Source organism: Microtus ochrogaster, chromosome 24 (assembly GCF_000317375.1).
Source record: "Microtus ochrogaster isolate Prairie Vole_2 chromosome 24, MicOch1.0, whole genome shotgun sequence".
In the NCBI taxonomy this organism is placed as follows: domain Eukaryota; kingdom Metazoa; phylum Chordata; class Mammalia; order Rodentia; family Cricetidae; genus Microtus; species Microtus ochrogaster.
Window position 1 is genome coordinate 18,698,682 of NC_022024.1, and position 15,110 is coordinate 18,713,791.

Consider the following 15,110-nt stretch of genomic DNA (forward strand, 5'->3'; position numbering starts at 1 on the left):
TTGAATTCTATTTCTCATTTACATCTTTTTTTTTCTCTAAAAACTGTTATCATTTTCCAGTCCTGGTTTCTCTCCCTTTGACCTAAAATTGGAACTATTAGTATTATTTGATAAATATTATGTTTTCATTCTATTCATATTTCTTAGACAATCTCCTTGCAGATTGGTTTAAGGATTACTATTTTAACTAAGTTTCCCAAATCACTTTTATTCTTTCAGACTAACCTTTGTATTTTCAATTTCTTGTCAGACAACTGTAGATGATCCATAGTACATTATGCTCACACAACATTAACTACTAACTAAATTCTCTTAAGTTCCATGCTTCCTGACAAAGCATGTTGCCTTCAATATCTGCAGTAGTTCTGATAAGGTTACCTCTGTCTCTGCATTATTCTTTCTCCTCATTTTCTATTTAACTGATTCTACTGTTTGTGTCTTTCATTTCTTGGAAGTGTTTTCTCTTACCCATGTCTCTTGTAATATATCTAAAATTTCTTTTCATCTGTGGTGACCAAGTATGTTATCTTGGCTCATACTATGTTTGGGATTCTAATAAAATTTGTACCTGGGAATTTAGTTGCATATTTTAAATAATCACTCTTCTGGTGATGGTTCAGTAAGATGGCTCTACTCATCACTATACTCTAGGCTGTTTCTACCCTTGTTTCTCTCTTCTTCCCTTTCCATCAAACCCTTATCAATAATAATTAAGATAAAGAAATTAAATCAGCAACAATGTACAACTAAACATTTCCCAAGTAAGAAATGAGCAATATTTACTAACTACCTAACCCAAATACATTTTACATACTTTAAGTTTCCAACAGAACAAGATGTTCATTGTCTTGTGACACATAAACACGTGCATTCACATGGGCATGTACCTTCACTATTTTTTAGCTAGTTTAAAGTTGTTGAAATTATATAGAAGCTTTTCTTTGACCATGTTGGACAATACAAAATCAGTAACAAGTTGAAATAAGCCAAAAGAAATAGAAGAAAGGAAATCATAGAGATAAGAGCAGACAATAATGAAATTGAAAAGAGGAAGCCTGGAGAAAAAACCCACTGAATCACAGAGTGTTTTTTGAAATCAAATCGACGGACCAATACAAGTCTAAATGAGAAAAAGAAGACACAAACTAGCAATACAAAAGAAAAATATATCACTAATGGTACAAAAGTTACAAAAAGGATCATAACCTCTACAGCCAACTTAAAATATAAATTTCATGACTCAGATGAAATGAGCCAGGTTTTTCCACACAATTTACCTACCAAACATGAAATCAATCCTTGTAACATCATTATTATTAAGAAAATAAAATTTGCAACTGAAAAATACTTGTAAGAAATCTTCAGTCACAAATGGCTTTCCTGAAAACAGCACCAAATGTTTAAATAATGAATAATTCTGTAAAACCCTATCCAGGATGTAGGATAGAATGCACAAGGTGACTAAGTTGAATTTGTTCCAAGATACAAGTTTCTTTTAATTCTTGAAAATCAATCAAACATGATTTATTGTATGTGTCTATTAGAATTATTAGCTAAAGGATAAGACTCATACAGTCATGCCTATTACTATAGAATCAATTGACAAACTCAATATCCATTTATAGTTGAGAATCCCAAGGGATACCAATTGCATCCTTAACCCGAAAAGAGTCATTTAAAATACATAGCAATTTTTTTAATTAAAAAGAGATTGGAAGATTTTCCCCATAGTTTTGGACAAAGCAAGGATATCAATCTCCATGGTTCTAGTTGACATAATTATTGAATTTATAGCTAGTTGAGTACAACAATATGAAGAAATACAGGGAATATATATCAGAGAGGGATGACGAAAATCTGCATTTAGAAGCTGTATGATTATGTAAGTGAAAAGTTACACACTGAATAAAAATTCCCTCAGCTAATGAATTCAACCCAAACTTGGAAAACATGTAACTATACAAATACTTGCTGGGCTGCTACCTTCTAGCAGTGAGTATTTGTGACTGAAAGGGACAGCACAGATCCCAGGGGAGGTAACCTTGATCTTCACTTCACCACTATTCTGATTAGATGCGGCAATGTAGTTTTTATAAGAACTTCATTACAAGAGACAATCGGCAATGTAGTTTTTATAAGAACTTCATTACAAGAGACAATGGAAGAAAGGTCCATTGTTTAAGTAACCTTTCCTGTAATTGCTGGCGACTCTACTGTTTCATGAATCGTTGATCTATAAGCTAAAATATAAAACCCACAGCTTCAAAGCATCCCTATCCCCTTTAAGAACATAAATCATTTGTATAATATAAATGATCCATCAGCACTTTCTCACCTACGTTTCCAGTCTTTTCTTAGGTTCTGGGCACCCTGCTTTCCTCCTCCAACACCCCATAAAGCCATGACGTAAATGGACAGAAATCTGCGAGTAGTTGAATGTTTCCCTCTGCTAAGGCTCCACGTTGATCGTGCTCTGAAAGCCCAATTGCCCTTTTCTGGAGGGACTGGCTCTTAAGTATTCTGTATTAAATGCCACAGCTTCTCAGTATCACATCTGCTCGGAGATTTCAATTTTTGCTTTTCTCGGCCTGACTGAAGGTATTTTTACTTTATACTTCCATTAAATCATCCAGATCCCTTCAGCTTTGCAAAGGCAATACTGCCATTCTGTAAATTCTGTGGGCAAGGGACATTTGTCATCTCTGCCTGGCACAGTGCTTTCTGGGAGGTAGAAAAAAAAATGAAACGTTAAAAGATTGTTAACTGGCTCCACGGACAAGAAAAATGCAGGGATAGTTTTTACCTAATTGAGTAATTTAAACTAAAGTTATTAACGTAAAAGGAATTGTGATGTGTCTTTAGGACAGCAAATGAAAGCACAAAGATTTGTACAACTTGTGCCGCTCTTTTTAAATTCTAATTACCAGTTTTATAACATATATTCTCATGGTGCCTGTGGGAGAGTGGTTCCAGGATCCCTTGCGCATAATAAAACCCACAGATTCTCAGGTTTCTATAAATAATGGTGACATGTATGTGTGAAATAATCATATCCTTCCATACATTTCAAACCACATTTATATTTTACACAATAAATAATATAGTATAAATTATGTGTAAATAGCTATTATTGTATGATTTAGAGAATAGTGATAAGAAGATATCAGTATATACAGTATAGATATTATCTCTAACATTTTTGATCCATGGTTATTTGAATTAATGAATGCAGAATCCATGGAGATGAAAAGAGAATTGTATTTAGTGTTAGTTTATTTTTGTATTATAAGAAGTATTTTGCTTAGGAGCCCATACTCATATGTTTCAGTACTAAAACTATAGTCTTTATGCAGAAAGCATAATTTATTAGATCACTGTCATAGTTTTCAGAGTGCTAACTTTTCTTCAAAATATGGATCTATCAGCATGATCAAAATTTCACTTTTATGCCTAGTAAGCCATTATATTTCAAAGGCATATTGTTACAGTGAATTAGGGTCCTGGTATATTGTTCTCCCTTAGGGATGGATCCCGATTTAGCAAAAGTGATGTTCCAATGTACTAGGAGATTTGCAGTTCATTATATGGCAAATCATCTGGAGGACAAGAGTCAATTCACAAACAAAACCTCTTTTCTAATGCAAATAGCACATGGCATTTTACGAATGAATAATCAATGAGCTCTTTTATTTAAAAAAAGATAATCTACCATGCTCTAGAATTTAATTAAAATCTGTAAGTACATTAGCTGATGAAATTTTTAAGAAAGAAATAGTTAAAGCTACAATGGTCCTTTAACATCTAGATGCAAGACTATGATCATCTAGAAAGAAGCCTGTTTCAACAATGACAAATGCAATAGACATTAAATAAGTTTTTTTTTTTTAATTCAGTAAGTGGACTTATCATTCTATAGTGGCAGGATGAGAACATAACTGAAAATTTCAGCATCCTGTTGATATCTACATTTAAAATGCGTTAATAAATCCCTCATTAAAATGAACAAACCCCTATCAATTTCCCAAATAGAATTCTAGGAGTAGCAGTGGGTACTACTGCTTTCTGCTCTCTGTTCATCTCTCAAGGACTGTCTACACTCACTTGCTCTTTTTCACATCTTCCACCTTGTAGTTTGACTTTTCTCACCTTTGCTCCACAATGACTGTCTTTTTTGGTATCTCATCATCTTCATTTTCCACAAGCCTGTGGGTATTTCTAATCACCCACTTTTGGTAACAATATAATTTCAAAATGTGATATCCTCCCCTCTCTTTAAGAGGTATTTTTACTTTATTTTTAATTATATGTATGGGGAAGTCACAAGAGGGCCTTGGATCCTTTGGAGCTGGAGTTTATAGATGGCTGTGAAATTCATGACATGGGCACTGGGAGCTGAACTCTTATCTTCTGCAAAAATAGTTGGTGCTTTTAACTGCTGAGCCATCTTTCGAGGCCCCAACCATCTCCTCTTGGTTACTCTTTTCCTTTCTAAGGCCTGACTCCATATCTCTAGTTTTCCTTATGTTCATTCATGTCACAGAAACTCACAAATCTGTCCTTTTTTTCCTCAAAATATTTTCCTGTTATACAGCAGATTACATTTCATGTACACTTCCTCTTTGATTTCTTTTTTTTAAAATGTATTTATTATGTATACAATATTCTGTCTATGTGTCTGCCTACAGGCCAGCAGAGGGCACCAGACCCCATTACAGATGGTTGTGAGCCACCATGTGGTTGCTGGGAATTGAACTCAGAACCTTTGGAAGAGAAGGCAATGCTCTTAACCTCTGAGCCATCTCTCTAGCCCCCCTCTTTGATTTCTTGAATGAGATCAACCCCAATGTATAGTAGTCCAGTAAATGTATCATGCTGACTTGTTTCTTTGTTGCAGCCCCATTCATGTGTATGTTCTTTTAGAGTGTTTGCTTGTTCCTTTCTGTTCTCATGGGGGCTGGAGGCAGAATCATTTGTATTTTGCATAGCATCAGTTCAAACTTCAAAGCTAGTTCTTCAAGTCCGTTTGTTTTCCAATAGATAGTTGTTAATAACATTACTGAGAAAAGATATAAAAAAAAAAAATTGACTTAAAAGTTTTTTTATTTCCCTGAAAGAGAAGTGTATAATTTTAACATTTTTTTGTCTAAGCACTTCATGAATAACTTATTCAGATAGATTGTATCTTTATAGAAAAAGGTTTGCTCTTATTAGTTCATCTGAATATATTTAGAATACTCACTTTTGCATCAAATAGTTAAATCAGTTCTTTACAATCCATTTTCATATTCTTGAGAGTAAATAAATAATTTCATATTCTTGAGAGTGAATAAGTAACTTCTTTAGATTTCTAGTTTATTAATGGAATGTTGATTGAAACAGGCTTAACTCCAGCATCAAATGGATGAGGACAAATTATTTTTTTATGGTAGCTCAATAACTGGCCTTTTGTCTCTGTGACAAACTATCTAAGGTAATCTACCTAAAAACAAGCAAAGAAATGTTATTTTTGGCTCATGATTTCAGAGGTTCCAGTCCATCATTGCGTGGTTCGTCGCTTTGTGCCTTTGGCAGCACAATACAAGATGGCAGGGAGTGCATGACATCAAAGAAACAAAGAAAGAGAAGAAGTTTTCAGTGTCACAGTTTTCCCCCAAGAATGTGATCCTAATGACCTGATTTATTTTCATAAGTCCACCCCTTGCCCGGGCCCTGAAAAATCAGCGTTGTTTCCATCAGTTCCTATGACAAACATCAAGAGGCAATAGAGCCTTTCTCATTACCTTTGAGTAAACACCAGACCAAACTATAATAACTTAATATTTTCTTTTTCGTTTTTTTAATTTATTTTTTATTGAAAATTTCCACCTCCTCCCCTCCTCCCACTTCTCTCCCCTCCCCCCACCCCCTTCCCCTGCCTCTCCAGTCCAAGGGGCAATCAGGGTTCCCTACCCTATAGGAAGTCCAAGGTCCTCCCTGTTTCCCTCAGGTCCAGGAAGGTGAGCATCCAAACAGACTAGGCTCCCACAAAACCTGTCCATGCAGTAGAATCAAAACCCAGCACCATTGTCCTTGGCTTCTCTGTCAGCCTCCATCTTCAGCCACATTCAGAGAGTCCAGTTTGATCACATGCTCCATCAGTTCCAGTCCAACTGGCCTTGATGATCTCCCATTAGATCAGTCCCTCAGTCTCAGTGGGTGGACGCACCGCTCGCGGTCATATGGGAACATTGATGCCTAAGTCACTCTAATAAAAAGTAGCAGGCATAAATATATGTATTGGAACATGTTGATTATATACGGACATATGTTTTGGTCTGTGTTCGATTTATTGTTTGCCTACTTTTCCAGGCTGCCATCTGCAGAATCAAACCCAAGATGATTTATCAAAGACAAACAGTCCTTGTAGACCTTCATCTTGGCTATGCATCAGTTTCAAGTGTGTGTCTTATACACACATTTCCATTGCAGAATACAGGGCACCCATGGGTCGTCAGTGGCACAGCAGTGTTGAGTAGAAAGTCAGTTGACAATTCACTGCCTAAATTATTACTTAGGTTTAGTAGATTGTACTAGTTACTGTTTATGTTAAATCCATCTTGAGGTTAAGCTATAAACTTATTAGTATAATTGCTTTTGACAGAATAATTATCATTTCTGTATAATTAAAAATATTTTCTTGGAGACCTTGAAAAAGCTGGAGATGTAGTTTATTTGATATATTTATGTAGCATGAAAAAAAGCTTGGGTTTGGATCCTCAGAACCACATAAAGCCATTATCCTTGGATAAAGGAAGACAATAATATCAATGTTATTCTCAGCTTCATAGTGTGTCTGAGGCCAGCCTGGGCTAGCTGAATCTGTCATGTAAGCAAATGAATGAAAAAACCTGAAAACAGAACGGCAATTCTCAAAACCCAGTTTACTTTTGCTTTGCATCTGCTTACATTCCACAGATTAGAGATCTGCAAATAGCAAGCCATCCTTATAAATTTCTTCAAAATTCCCTTCAGGCTCACTTGAGTGGAAGGCTATTACTGTTAATAATTCAATAATTAACTTTAAAGGAATGCACTGTACTCTGCCTTGTTGGACAGAAAATTGCTTGCAAAAGATAAAGGACTTAACATTCTGAATTATTATTAATAATTATTATTATTACTAGTATGAAAATTATTATTATTATTATTATTATTTCTTGTCTGGAAATTTTAATATTTGCCTTTATTTATCAGTATGACCCTGGTTAAATTCACCATCTTTAAGAATCCATTTCTCATATATGACATGAGAAAGTTGGTACACACTCTCCAATGTCCATTTCTGCAACTCTTTTTTTTTTTTTAAATCATTGTGGGTTTTTTTTTTCAGAATGAATTATATTATTTGGTAACATGTTTCAACCTTTATGTCTGCCATTCACTCTAGTTACTTTTCCGAAGTCACTGATACTGATATTTGAGAAACAGCTTTCGCTCGTTAAAGCCGGATGGTGTGACTCCTGACATTCCGTGTTTGTTTGGCTTCAGGCAAAAGGCTTACCTGCTGCGACTCGGGTTTCTCATTTATAAGGATTAAGAGTAGCAAGCACTTTGATCACTTAACTGATGAATCCGTGCAAAGCATGTAGAATAAGTGGGAAATCGTAATAATAAAATTAAAATTCAGGTGGGTCTTGTGAGTCATTACTCAAAAATACCAAGCGCTTTTCTCCAGGACAGAATACTAAAATTAAAACATAAGCCATTTATTCTTCTGCATTCCAGCCATTATAAAATGTGGAGGTTTTAGGTCTTCCACATGTCTTCCTTCGAAGCCTGTTTGTCCTCACAGAATCATAGTGGTCACCGGAGTACTGGAAGCAACTCCCTTTGGATCCCATTAATTCTCTTCTAAGCCAACCTATAGGAGCAGCACACCAGGCGCTGCAGGTTCTTGCGCTACCACCAACTTTGAAGAAAGGGGAGCAGATGTGGAAAGCATCCCAGTGGTCGCCCTGCTCAAGGATCTGTCCTTTACGGGTAGAACTTTTGAGGGAAATAAGCATGTCTTTGAAGCTTTTCATCTAAGAATAACAGCCCTTTGCATGGCTCACCACTTCCCACATTTTTATAGCCTCCCACTTCCAGCTTTATTTCTAGTTTGGAGAACTTCGGAACACTCAGCTTGTTAGCCTTTTTATTGTATGCTCTTTTCTGAACTCGCAGAAGGAATTGAGAGTTGAGGGGACCCTGCATCCTCTTTTTATAGACAGACTAGCATGAAAATGAACTCTGTATTTTCCCGTATTGCATAGGACACCTCTGGAATACTGTATGTGAAAGCAATTTAAAACTTCAAAGAAATATCATGTCATACACGAATATGACAGTATATACAAGGACAGGCAATTTGTAAATAAATTATGAATAATTCTAATTTTATAGACAATGGCTTCAGGTTATTTTCAAGCATAAAAATTTCATATTTGGAAGTATTAAAGATGATAACTACTGGACAGATGTTTTAGTAGATGATAAACTTAGTAGCTCTCTCTAAAGTCTCTTAGATGACATTCTCTGGGATATCTGTCTTGTCCCAGATCTATAATTTCCATGAAGTTATGCTATGCAGTATTTTGCAAAATACTAGTGGTATTTCTTAATCCATCATCCAATCCTGTTCCTTAAAAATACAATTTTTATCTGCTTGTGTAGTTATATTTCCTACCCATAATTTGAATTTTCACATATATTCTCATTTTTAAATTTTTCTCAAAGATAGAGCATGTTACTCCTCTTTAACACTAGTAGCTGTTAACACACTTAGTAACACACTAACTAACACACTTAGTAAGCAACATACAGGCTTCTTTTTCACTCATGTAATGGAAAATTCCTTTTTTTAAATGTAGCATGTCAGTATTTTGTTTTTCTGAGTGTGAAGCAATGAAAATGACTCCGTCGTTACTGTGACTGGGTTTGTATAAGATCTTCTCAAATGAAAAAAATATATACATATAAATCTGATGCCAGCATCTTTTAGAGTCTTCAAATGGCAATTGGAATAAAGATGTTTGTTTTTGCATTTTTTTATATAATTGTGTGGCATGTATGATGAAGCAAGCGAAACGTAGTTATAACTCAATGGGCAATATTTATAGAAGCATATCAACACTGTTCTAGAGGCTGAAGGGGAGACAGAATAGGCATCAGATACGGCTTTTGAACTCTAGGAGCTGACAATATAGTCAAGGAATTAAAATCAATCTAAAGAACTTTATGACAAGAATTATGGATAATTGAGGGATTGGTGGGTTGATTTTACTTATGAATATGGGGAGATATAAGCACATTGGAGGTTGTCTGGGCAATGTTGGATACAGTGAAAGAATGTGGCATTGTTCAACCTCAGGTACTTCATATATTGTGATGCACTGCTCCGATAGAAGTCAGAAAGCGTGATTAGTAAGGAACTATTAAACTTTTCTGTTAATTGCATAGACTCACTGATCACTGTGAATACAGAAAAATATCTCAATGTTTCCCTCTAGCCCACGATAGCGGAGTGGCTGAAAATCAATTAGCACAGATGAACACAGAGGTTTAAAAAAAAAAGTCCTAGTAGAAGCTGTGAACGACTAGCTGTGCCAAGGATAAATGCACTCTGTGAATATTGAGCACGCTAAATGTGTCAGCCCTCTAATTAGCTTAGCACTGGGGTTACAGAGTTGCCAACTGCATGCTCCGTATCATTTACTTCATGCTAACACTTCCAGAAGTAAGATTCTATTTCTGGAGATCCGTAGATGCTAATCACCTAGATGGAAGCAATGGCTTCTTTCCTGGGGATTAGTCTCATTTTAAGACTCAATGTGCTTAATTCCAAGATCTGAGAAAGGCAGGTAAAGATGCAAATCGTAAAGATTGACAGTGGACAGCTACAGCTATAGAGTTTACTTAGGGCTGCTTTAACAGTATTCCACAGACTGGATAATATGAAGAAAGCAGATTTCTCTTTCTTATTGTTTTGAAGGCTAAAGAATATGATCAACTTCCTGGAAGGCTTGCTGTTTATTTCCAACATAGCACCTAATTGTTATACCATAAAGGGCAGAGAAATACTGTCCTCAAGTGGCAAAAGAACAGATAGGTAAGGGAACAAATCCACTCCTCCAAGCTCTTTGGGTAGCAACATTAATCTATTCATGAAGGTGGATAGAACTTCTACCATCTAAACATCTCTTCAAAGGTCCCTTCTGCCACAGTCTAAATTAGGTATTACATTTCTAATATCCTACTATTTTTCAGATCACACAATACCCCATGTATTTAACATACACGAATGTCTCTTGCTCTCTCTCTTTCTCATACACACATACACACACACACACACACACACACACATAAACACACACATGCATGCACGTACCCCCGCACGCACTCAACTACTTCTACATAGAGATTTATTCCAAAGCCCTCAGTGTATGCCTGAAGCCCTCAGTGTAAGTTCTGAACCCTGTGTGTACAATGTTTTTTTCCTATAAATAACATCTATAATAAATTTAAATGTATTAGTTAAATAAAACAAAAAATCATCAATAACTAGAAAACAGAAGTTCACTCAGAAATAGTGACATAAACAAGACCCGAAACATGACAATATATCAATAGACATCCTGATGTGGAAATGGGAAAATTTGATGGGGTTCTAACTCTAGACAAAGAACAAAAGGCAACTAATGACAGCTGGGAGAGGAAGAACCAGCCTCTCACAGGGATAAATCCCGCCAGGTTATTCAATAAAACATGGTCAGCTCTGAAGCTACAGAATGATATCCCCAGTCATTAAAGCTCTTTATTTGCTGGTTTCATGTTTCAAAACATAGAAGACAAAGAAAAAATTATCACTTTACCATTTCCATATTTTCAAATAATTCCTCTGTCTTGAAGGAAATTTTAGTGTGTGTGTGTGTATGTGTGTGTGTGTGTACAAAAGTTAATTAATGCATTAGCAATATCTTTTCTGTTTTATACACACAGCATTGTAAAAATTAGATATCCTATTCTACATTCTGACGTTTCTCATTAAATAATAGATCTTGGAGATTTGTTTATGTGGTAGAAAATCTCAAGCTTAAATGTTGCAGGCCCAAATCCTCACGCTTTGGTAATGGCATAGGACATGAAGTAGAAACTTAACAAATGCTGTTGCCAGCTCCATCACTGTTCCAGAATAAACAAGGCAATACTCTGCAGCACCTGTCTGCCGAAATGAAATTCACACTGGCTGGTGAGGAATGTCACTCTCTCCGCCTCAAAACCTCAGTCAAAACACGCCTTGGGTGACATTCTCAAAAATAGTGTTCAGAAAGAAACTAGACATATTTCTCATTCTGCAAAAACAGAGGCAAGCACTGGGCTCAAAAATATTTATGTCAAAGCCAGAAAACCACAAGTAGCAATGATCTCCACCAGCGAAATCACAGGATTTGTAATAAAGGGCTTCATTTTGTTTAGAGTTCAAAGATTTGACTTGGATATTTATCTTTATTTGGAAGAGGGTTAATACTTTCTCACATCCCTGTTTAAAGACTTAATATCAATAGTAAATATGTGTGCACTTGTATGGTTGCTTGGTTTTCAAACCAGAGCATCCTTTTGTGTAGTCCATTAATAACAGACTGAGTCCCAAAGTAGTAAACAAAATTATACACGGAAGTTAATTTCAAGGCTTTTTTTTTAATGTAATTGTCTTGGTTTTTGGACTGTGAAATGTTACTAACCATATTATAAGTCTAGCTAATAATAGTAATTGCTGCTTTGTAAACCTGATGTTAAACTTTATGCTGTCTGGGCTGGCAAGATGAATCAGTTGGTGGAGGTGCATGTGTGGATTCCTGAGGATCTGAGTTGGACCCTGAGACCCCACAAGGTAGAGGGACATAAATGACTCTTAAGGATAGTTTTCTGATTTCCACATGTCCTGAAGCACCTCTCTCTCTCTGACAACCTAAATCAATCAATCCAATCAATAATATATACATGTAACAAATGAAGCTGTAGAATCTCTTCCTTAAACAAGTGTCAATAACAGTATTGTTTGTCTTAAGCATTTAGGCAGAACCCATAATGCAGAATTTAATTTGGGGTCACTAAAAAGCAAACAATAAAGGAGTATTGACATTGATTTGAGCATCGGCAGGTTTTACGTTGTGGCCTTCTGCTGCATTTTCGCTTGTTTGCTTTTTCAACAGGCCAATTTTAGAATTGTCTTTTTTAATTGAGTGCTTGGCTATTGCTAGTCACTTAAATATAACCTGTGGAAGTGGGGTCCTTTTCTACTGTCAGATCAGCATGGTTGCTGCATTATTGGGTACATTCGAAAGCCATTACACAGATGATAGATTGCTTATGTGCACTTGCTTCTCTATGTGTGTGCATGTGCAGGAGGATGTGAGGAAAGCATGCTCAATAAAATCAATAAGGTACTGAGGTCAGTTTCATTTAATGTTTATAAAGAAAAATGCTCCTGGGTTTTGCTTCAGTGTTTTGAACCTACTAGCAGTGAAGGGTCTGGCGACACTTCTGTACTTCACCCATTTATTGTGAGCACAGCCTGAAGCATTTTCTATACAATTATTTACGATATGTATACATTCTTCCATGTCTTTTTTGTTAGATTACAACTTATATTAAAACAGGACCTTCAGTGGCTTGTAACCATACTAACTAACCCATAGTACCTGCTCAATAAATATTTATTAAACTATGATTAATCTAACACTATTTACCTAGAAAACATACAGCTGTGTTAGGTTTCCCAATGAAATGTCTAGTTAGGTCCTGTCTGATATTCACAGAGATATTTACTTAATTAAACTCTTAGTATAATAATTTGAGTCAAGCTATGTACATGTGTTGCTTGTTTGTAATAGGTAGCTTTCTGTTCTATTTGAATTTACTGACTTATATATAGTATTAATATAAATGGAGGTTGACTTCTATAGGATAGCTGGGGTTATTACAAAGAATTTCAAGTCATAGTGGATGATATTTAAAGTATGAAATTAAAAGCACTTGAATTCTATAAGTGGTCTAAAAGGTTACTTTTATTAAAGAAAAGAAATATAGTTACATAAAAGAACAGTAATGATGATTGTTTAAAAATAAAAACTAAACCGTAATTGTGTCATGTCAAATACTTATTGTGTAGTAAGAACTGAATCTAAATTATTGTCCAGCTATGATCTCCCTTGATTTGGTTGTTCATGTTACTGTTTTCATGATAATACATCATGACCCAGACAAGTCATGGAAGAAAGAGTTTATTTGGGGCTTATAGTTTCAGAGTGTTAGAGTCCATGACCATCATGCTGTGGAGCATGGTTAGGGTTGGTAGGCATGATGATAAAGCAGTACTTGATAGCTCACATCTCGAGGTATAACCTCAAAACAGAGAGAGTAAATTTGGAATACTGTGGTTTTTTTAAACCTTAATGCCTTCCCCCTTTGACACATCTCCTCCAGCAAGGCCACACCTTTTAATTCTTCCCAAATAGTTCCACCAACTGAGGATCAAGCATTCAATCAATGGGCCCATGGCATTCATCATCATTCAAACCACCACATTGACAGTTCTTTTTTCATTGTCTGTTTAGAAAAAAATTTTGAGTTGGCTGTAAATAAATTCTTTCCTCTACCTGCCTAAATTTAGAACTTGCCATGTGAGTTTTCGAGAACTATGGGAAGCTACGATGAGATTTAATCGGTAGAGTTTCCATATGCCAAGAATGGTCCATCTTTTGGGAATCTCTGATACACTTCAGCATATTCAAAGCATCAAAAATTAAATTAAGGCAGCTACCTTCTTTTATTTATTTCAATCTCTACTACTTTTGCTTTACCCTAGGACATGTTTACACTTTTATTTAGCATAAACTAATATTTCCAGCACCTTTCTCTAAGCATAGAACATTTTAACCATGATGAGAAGAGATGGACAAAGGAAGGCATAGTTTAAAAATGACTGTTTTAAACTTCTGATAAATTGTTCTTTATTCTTGTAAAAGTCTCTATTAAAGTGTTTTGTGCTTTTAGCTTTACAATTTCCAGCATTGTTATGATTTATGCATTATTCTTCAATTGATGTGTATAATATCATTTTAAGATATATTGGTTCCTAGTCTGTGCGATTTTTTTGTTCAATTTATAGAGGTTTCTGTCAGACATTTAACTAAAAAGGTCATTGCTCAGGAATCATTGTGATTTCAACTTTTAATTTTTCTCAAACATTTGAGAATTGCACTCATTGCTTTTAATATTTTAATTAAAACATGCTAATGCCAATAACATAGCTATATTTGTTTAGTCTTTTACAAAAAATTCTCTCTACATAATATAATATATATTATGTAACATAGATTTATATTACATATTCACAAATATATTATACATACATAGTTAATACATAATATATATGTAATTTCTTGACATGAAAGATTCCATTATGTTTCTAATTTCAATGAATATATATTTCCAGTTCTTAATCTTTCAACATTTTGAAAAATACTTAACTGCAATTTAAAAACTTCCAAGATCAATCCTAATTGGGAGAAAATAGCCTGGATCTTTTTCTTTTATAGTTTTAAATTATAACAGAACAAGGTACAGTTTTAAAATTAAGATTTGTTGCGAAGCTATCCTTGTTAATATTGCTGTGTTAAATATGTAGGTACTGAACTGTCGATGAAATGGGGGACATTTAGCCAGTGACATTTTAAATGAATCTCATCATAGGGAAAGCCTGTGGGAACACCAGATGCCGGCGCTTATTTCCGCGTGCTTGCAGAGCATGGAGTGGCGGCCTTGTTTACAGCACCAACTGCAATTAGAGCCATCCGTCAACAGGACCCTGGGGCAGCCTTGGGGAAGCAGTACTCTTTGACAAGGTGAAGTAGAGATGCACAGGGTAAATTACATCAGAGCCTGCAGTCCAAATATAGCTGAGCACTAGGGTTTGGTTTTGTAATGCCTTCATAGAAAAACGAAAATATTGAAAATGTTATTAAGAATGACTCTGTATTTGTAACTCAGATAGCTGAATTAGGAGCCTCAATACACATATTTTTAAG

General features: G+C 35.3%; 1 protein-coding gene across 1 annotated transcript in view; it reads left to right on the top strand.

The window, feature by feature from the left end:
* Acss3 (acyl-CoA synthetase short chain family member 3) overlaps positions 1-15,110 on the top strand; it is a 147,439-nt gene that overhangs the window by 80,019 nt on the left and 52,310 nt on the right. The window contains exon 8 of the mRNA XM_005358097.3: positions 14,776-14,927. Within this exon, the coding sequence (XP_005358154.1) occupies positions 14,776-14,927 (152 nt within the window). The remainder of the gene's footprint in view (positions 1-14,775; positions 14,928-15,110) is intronic.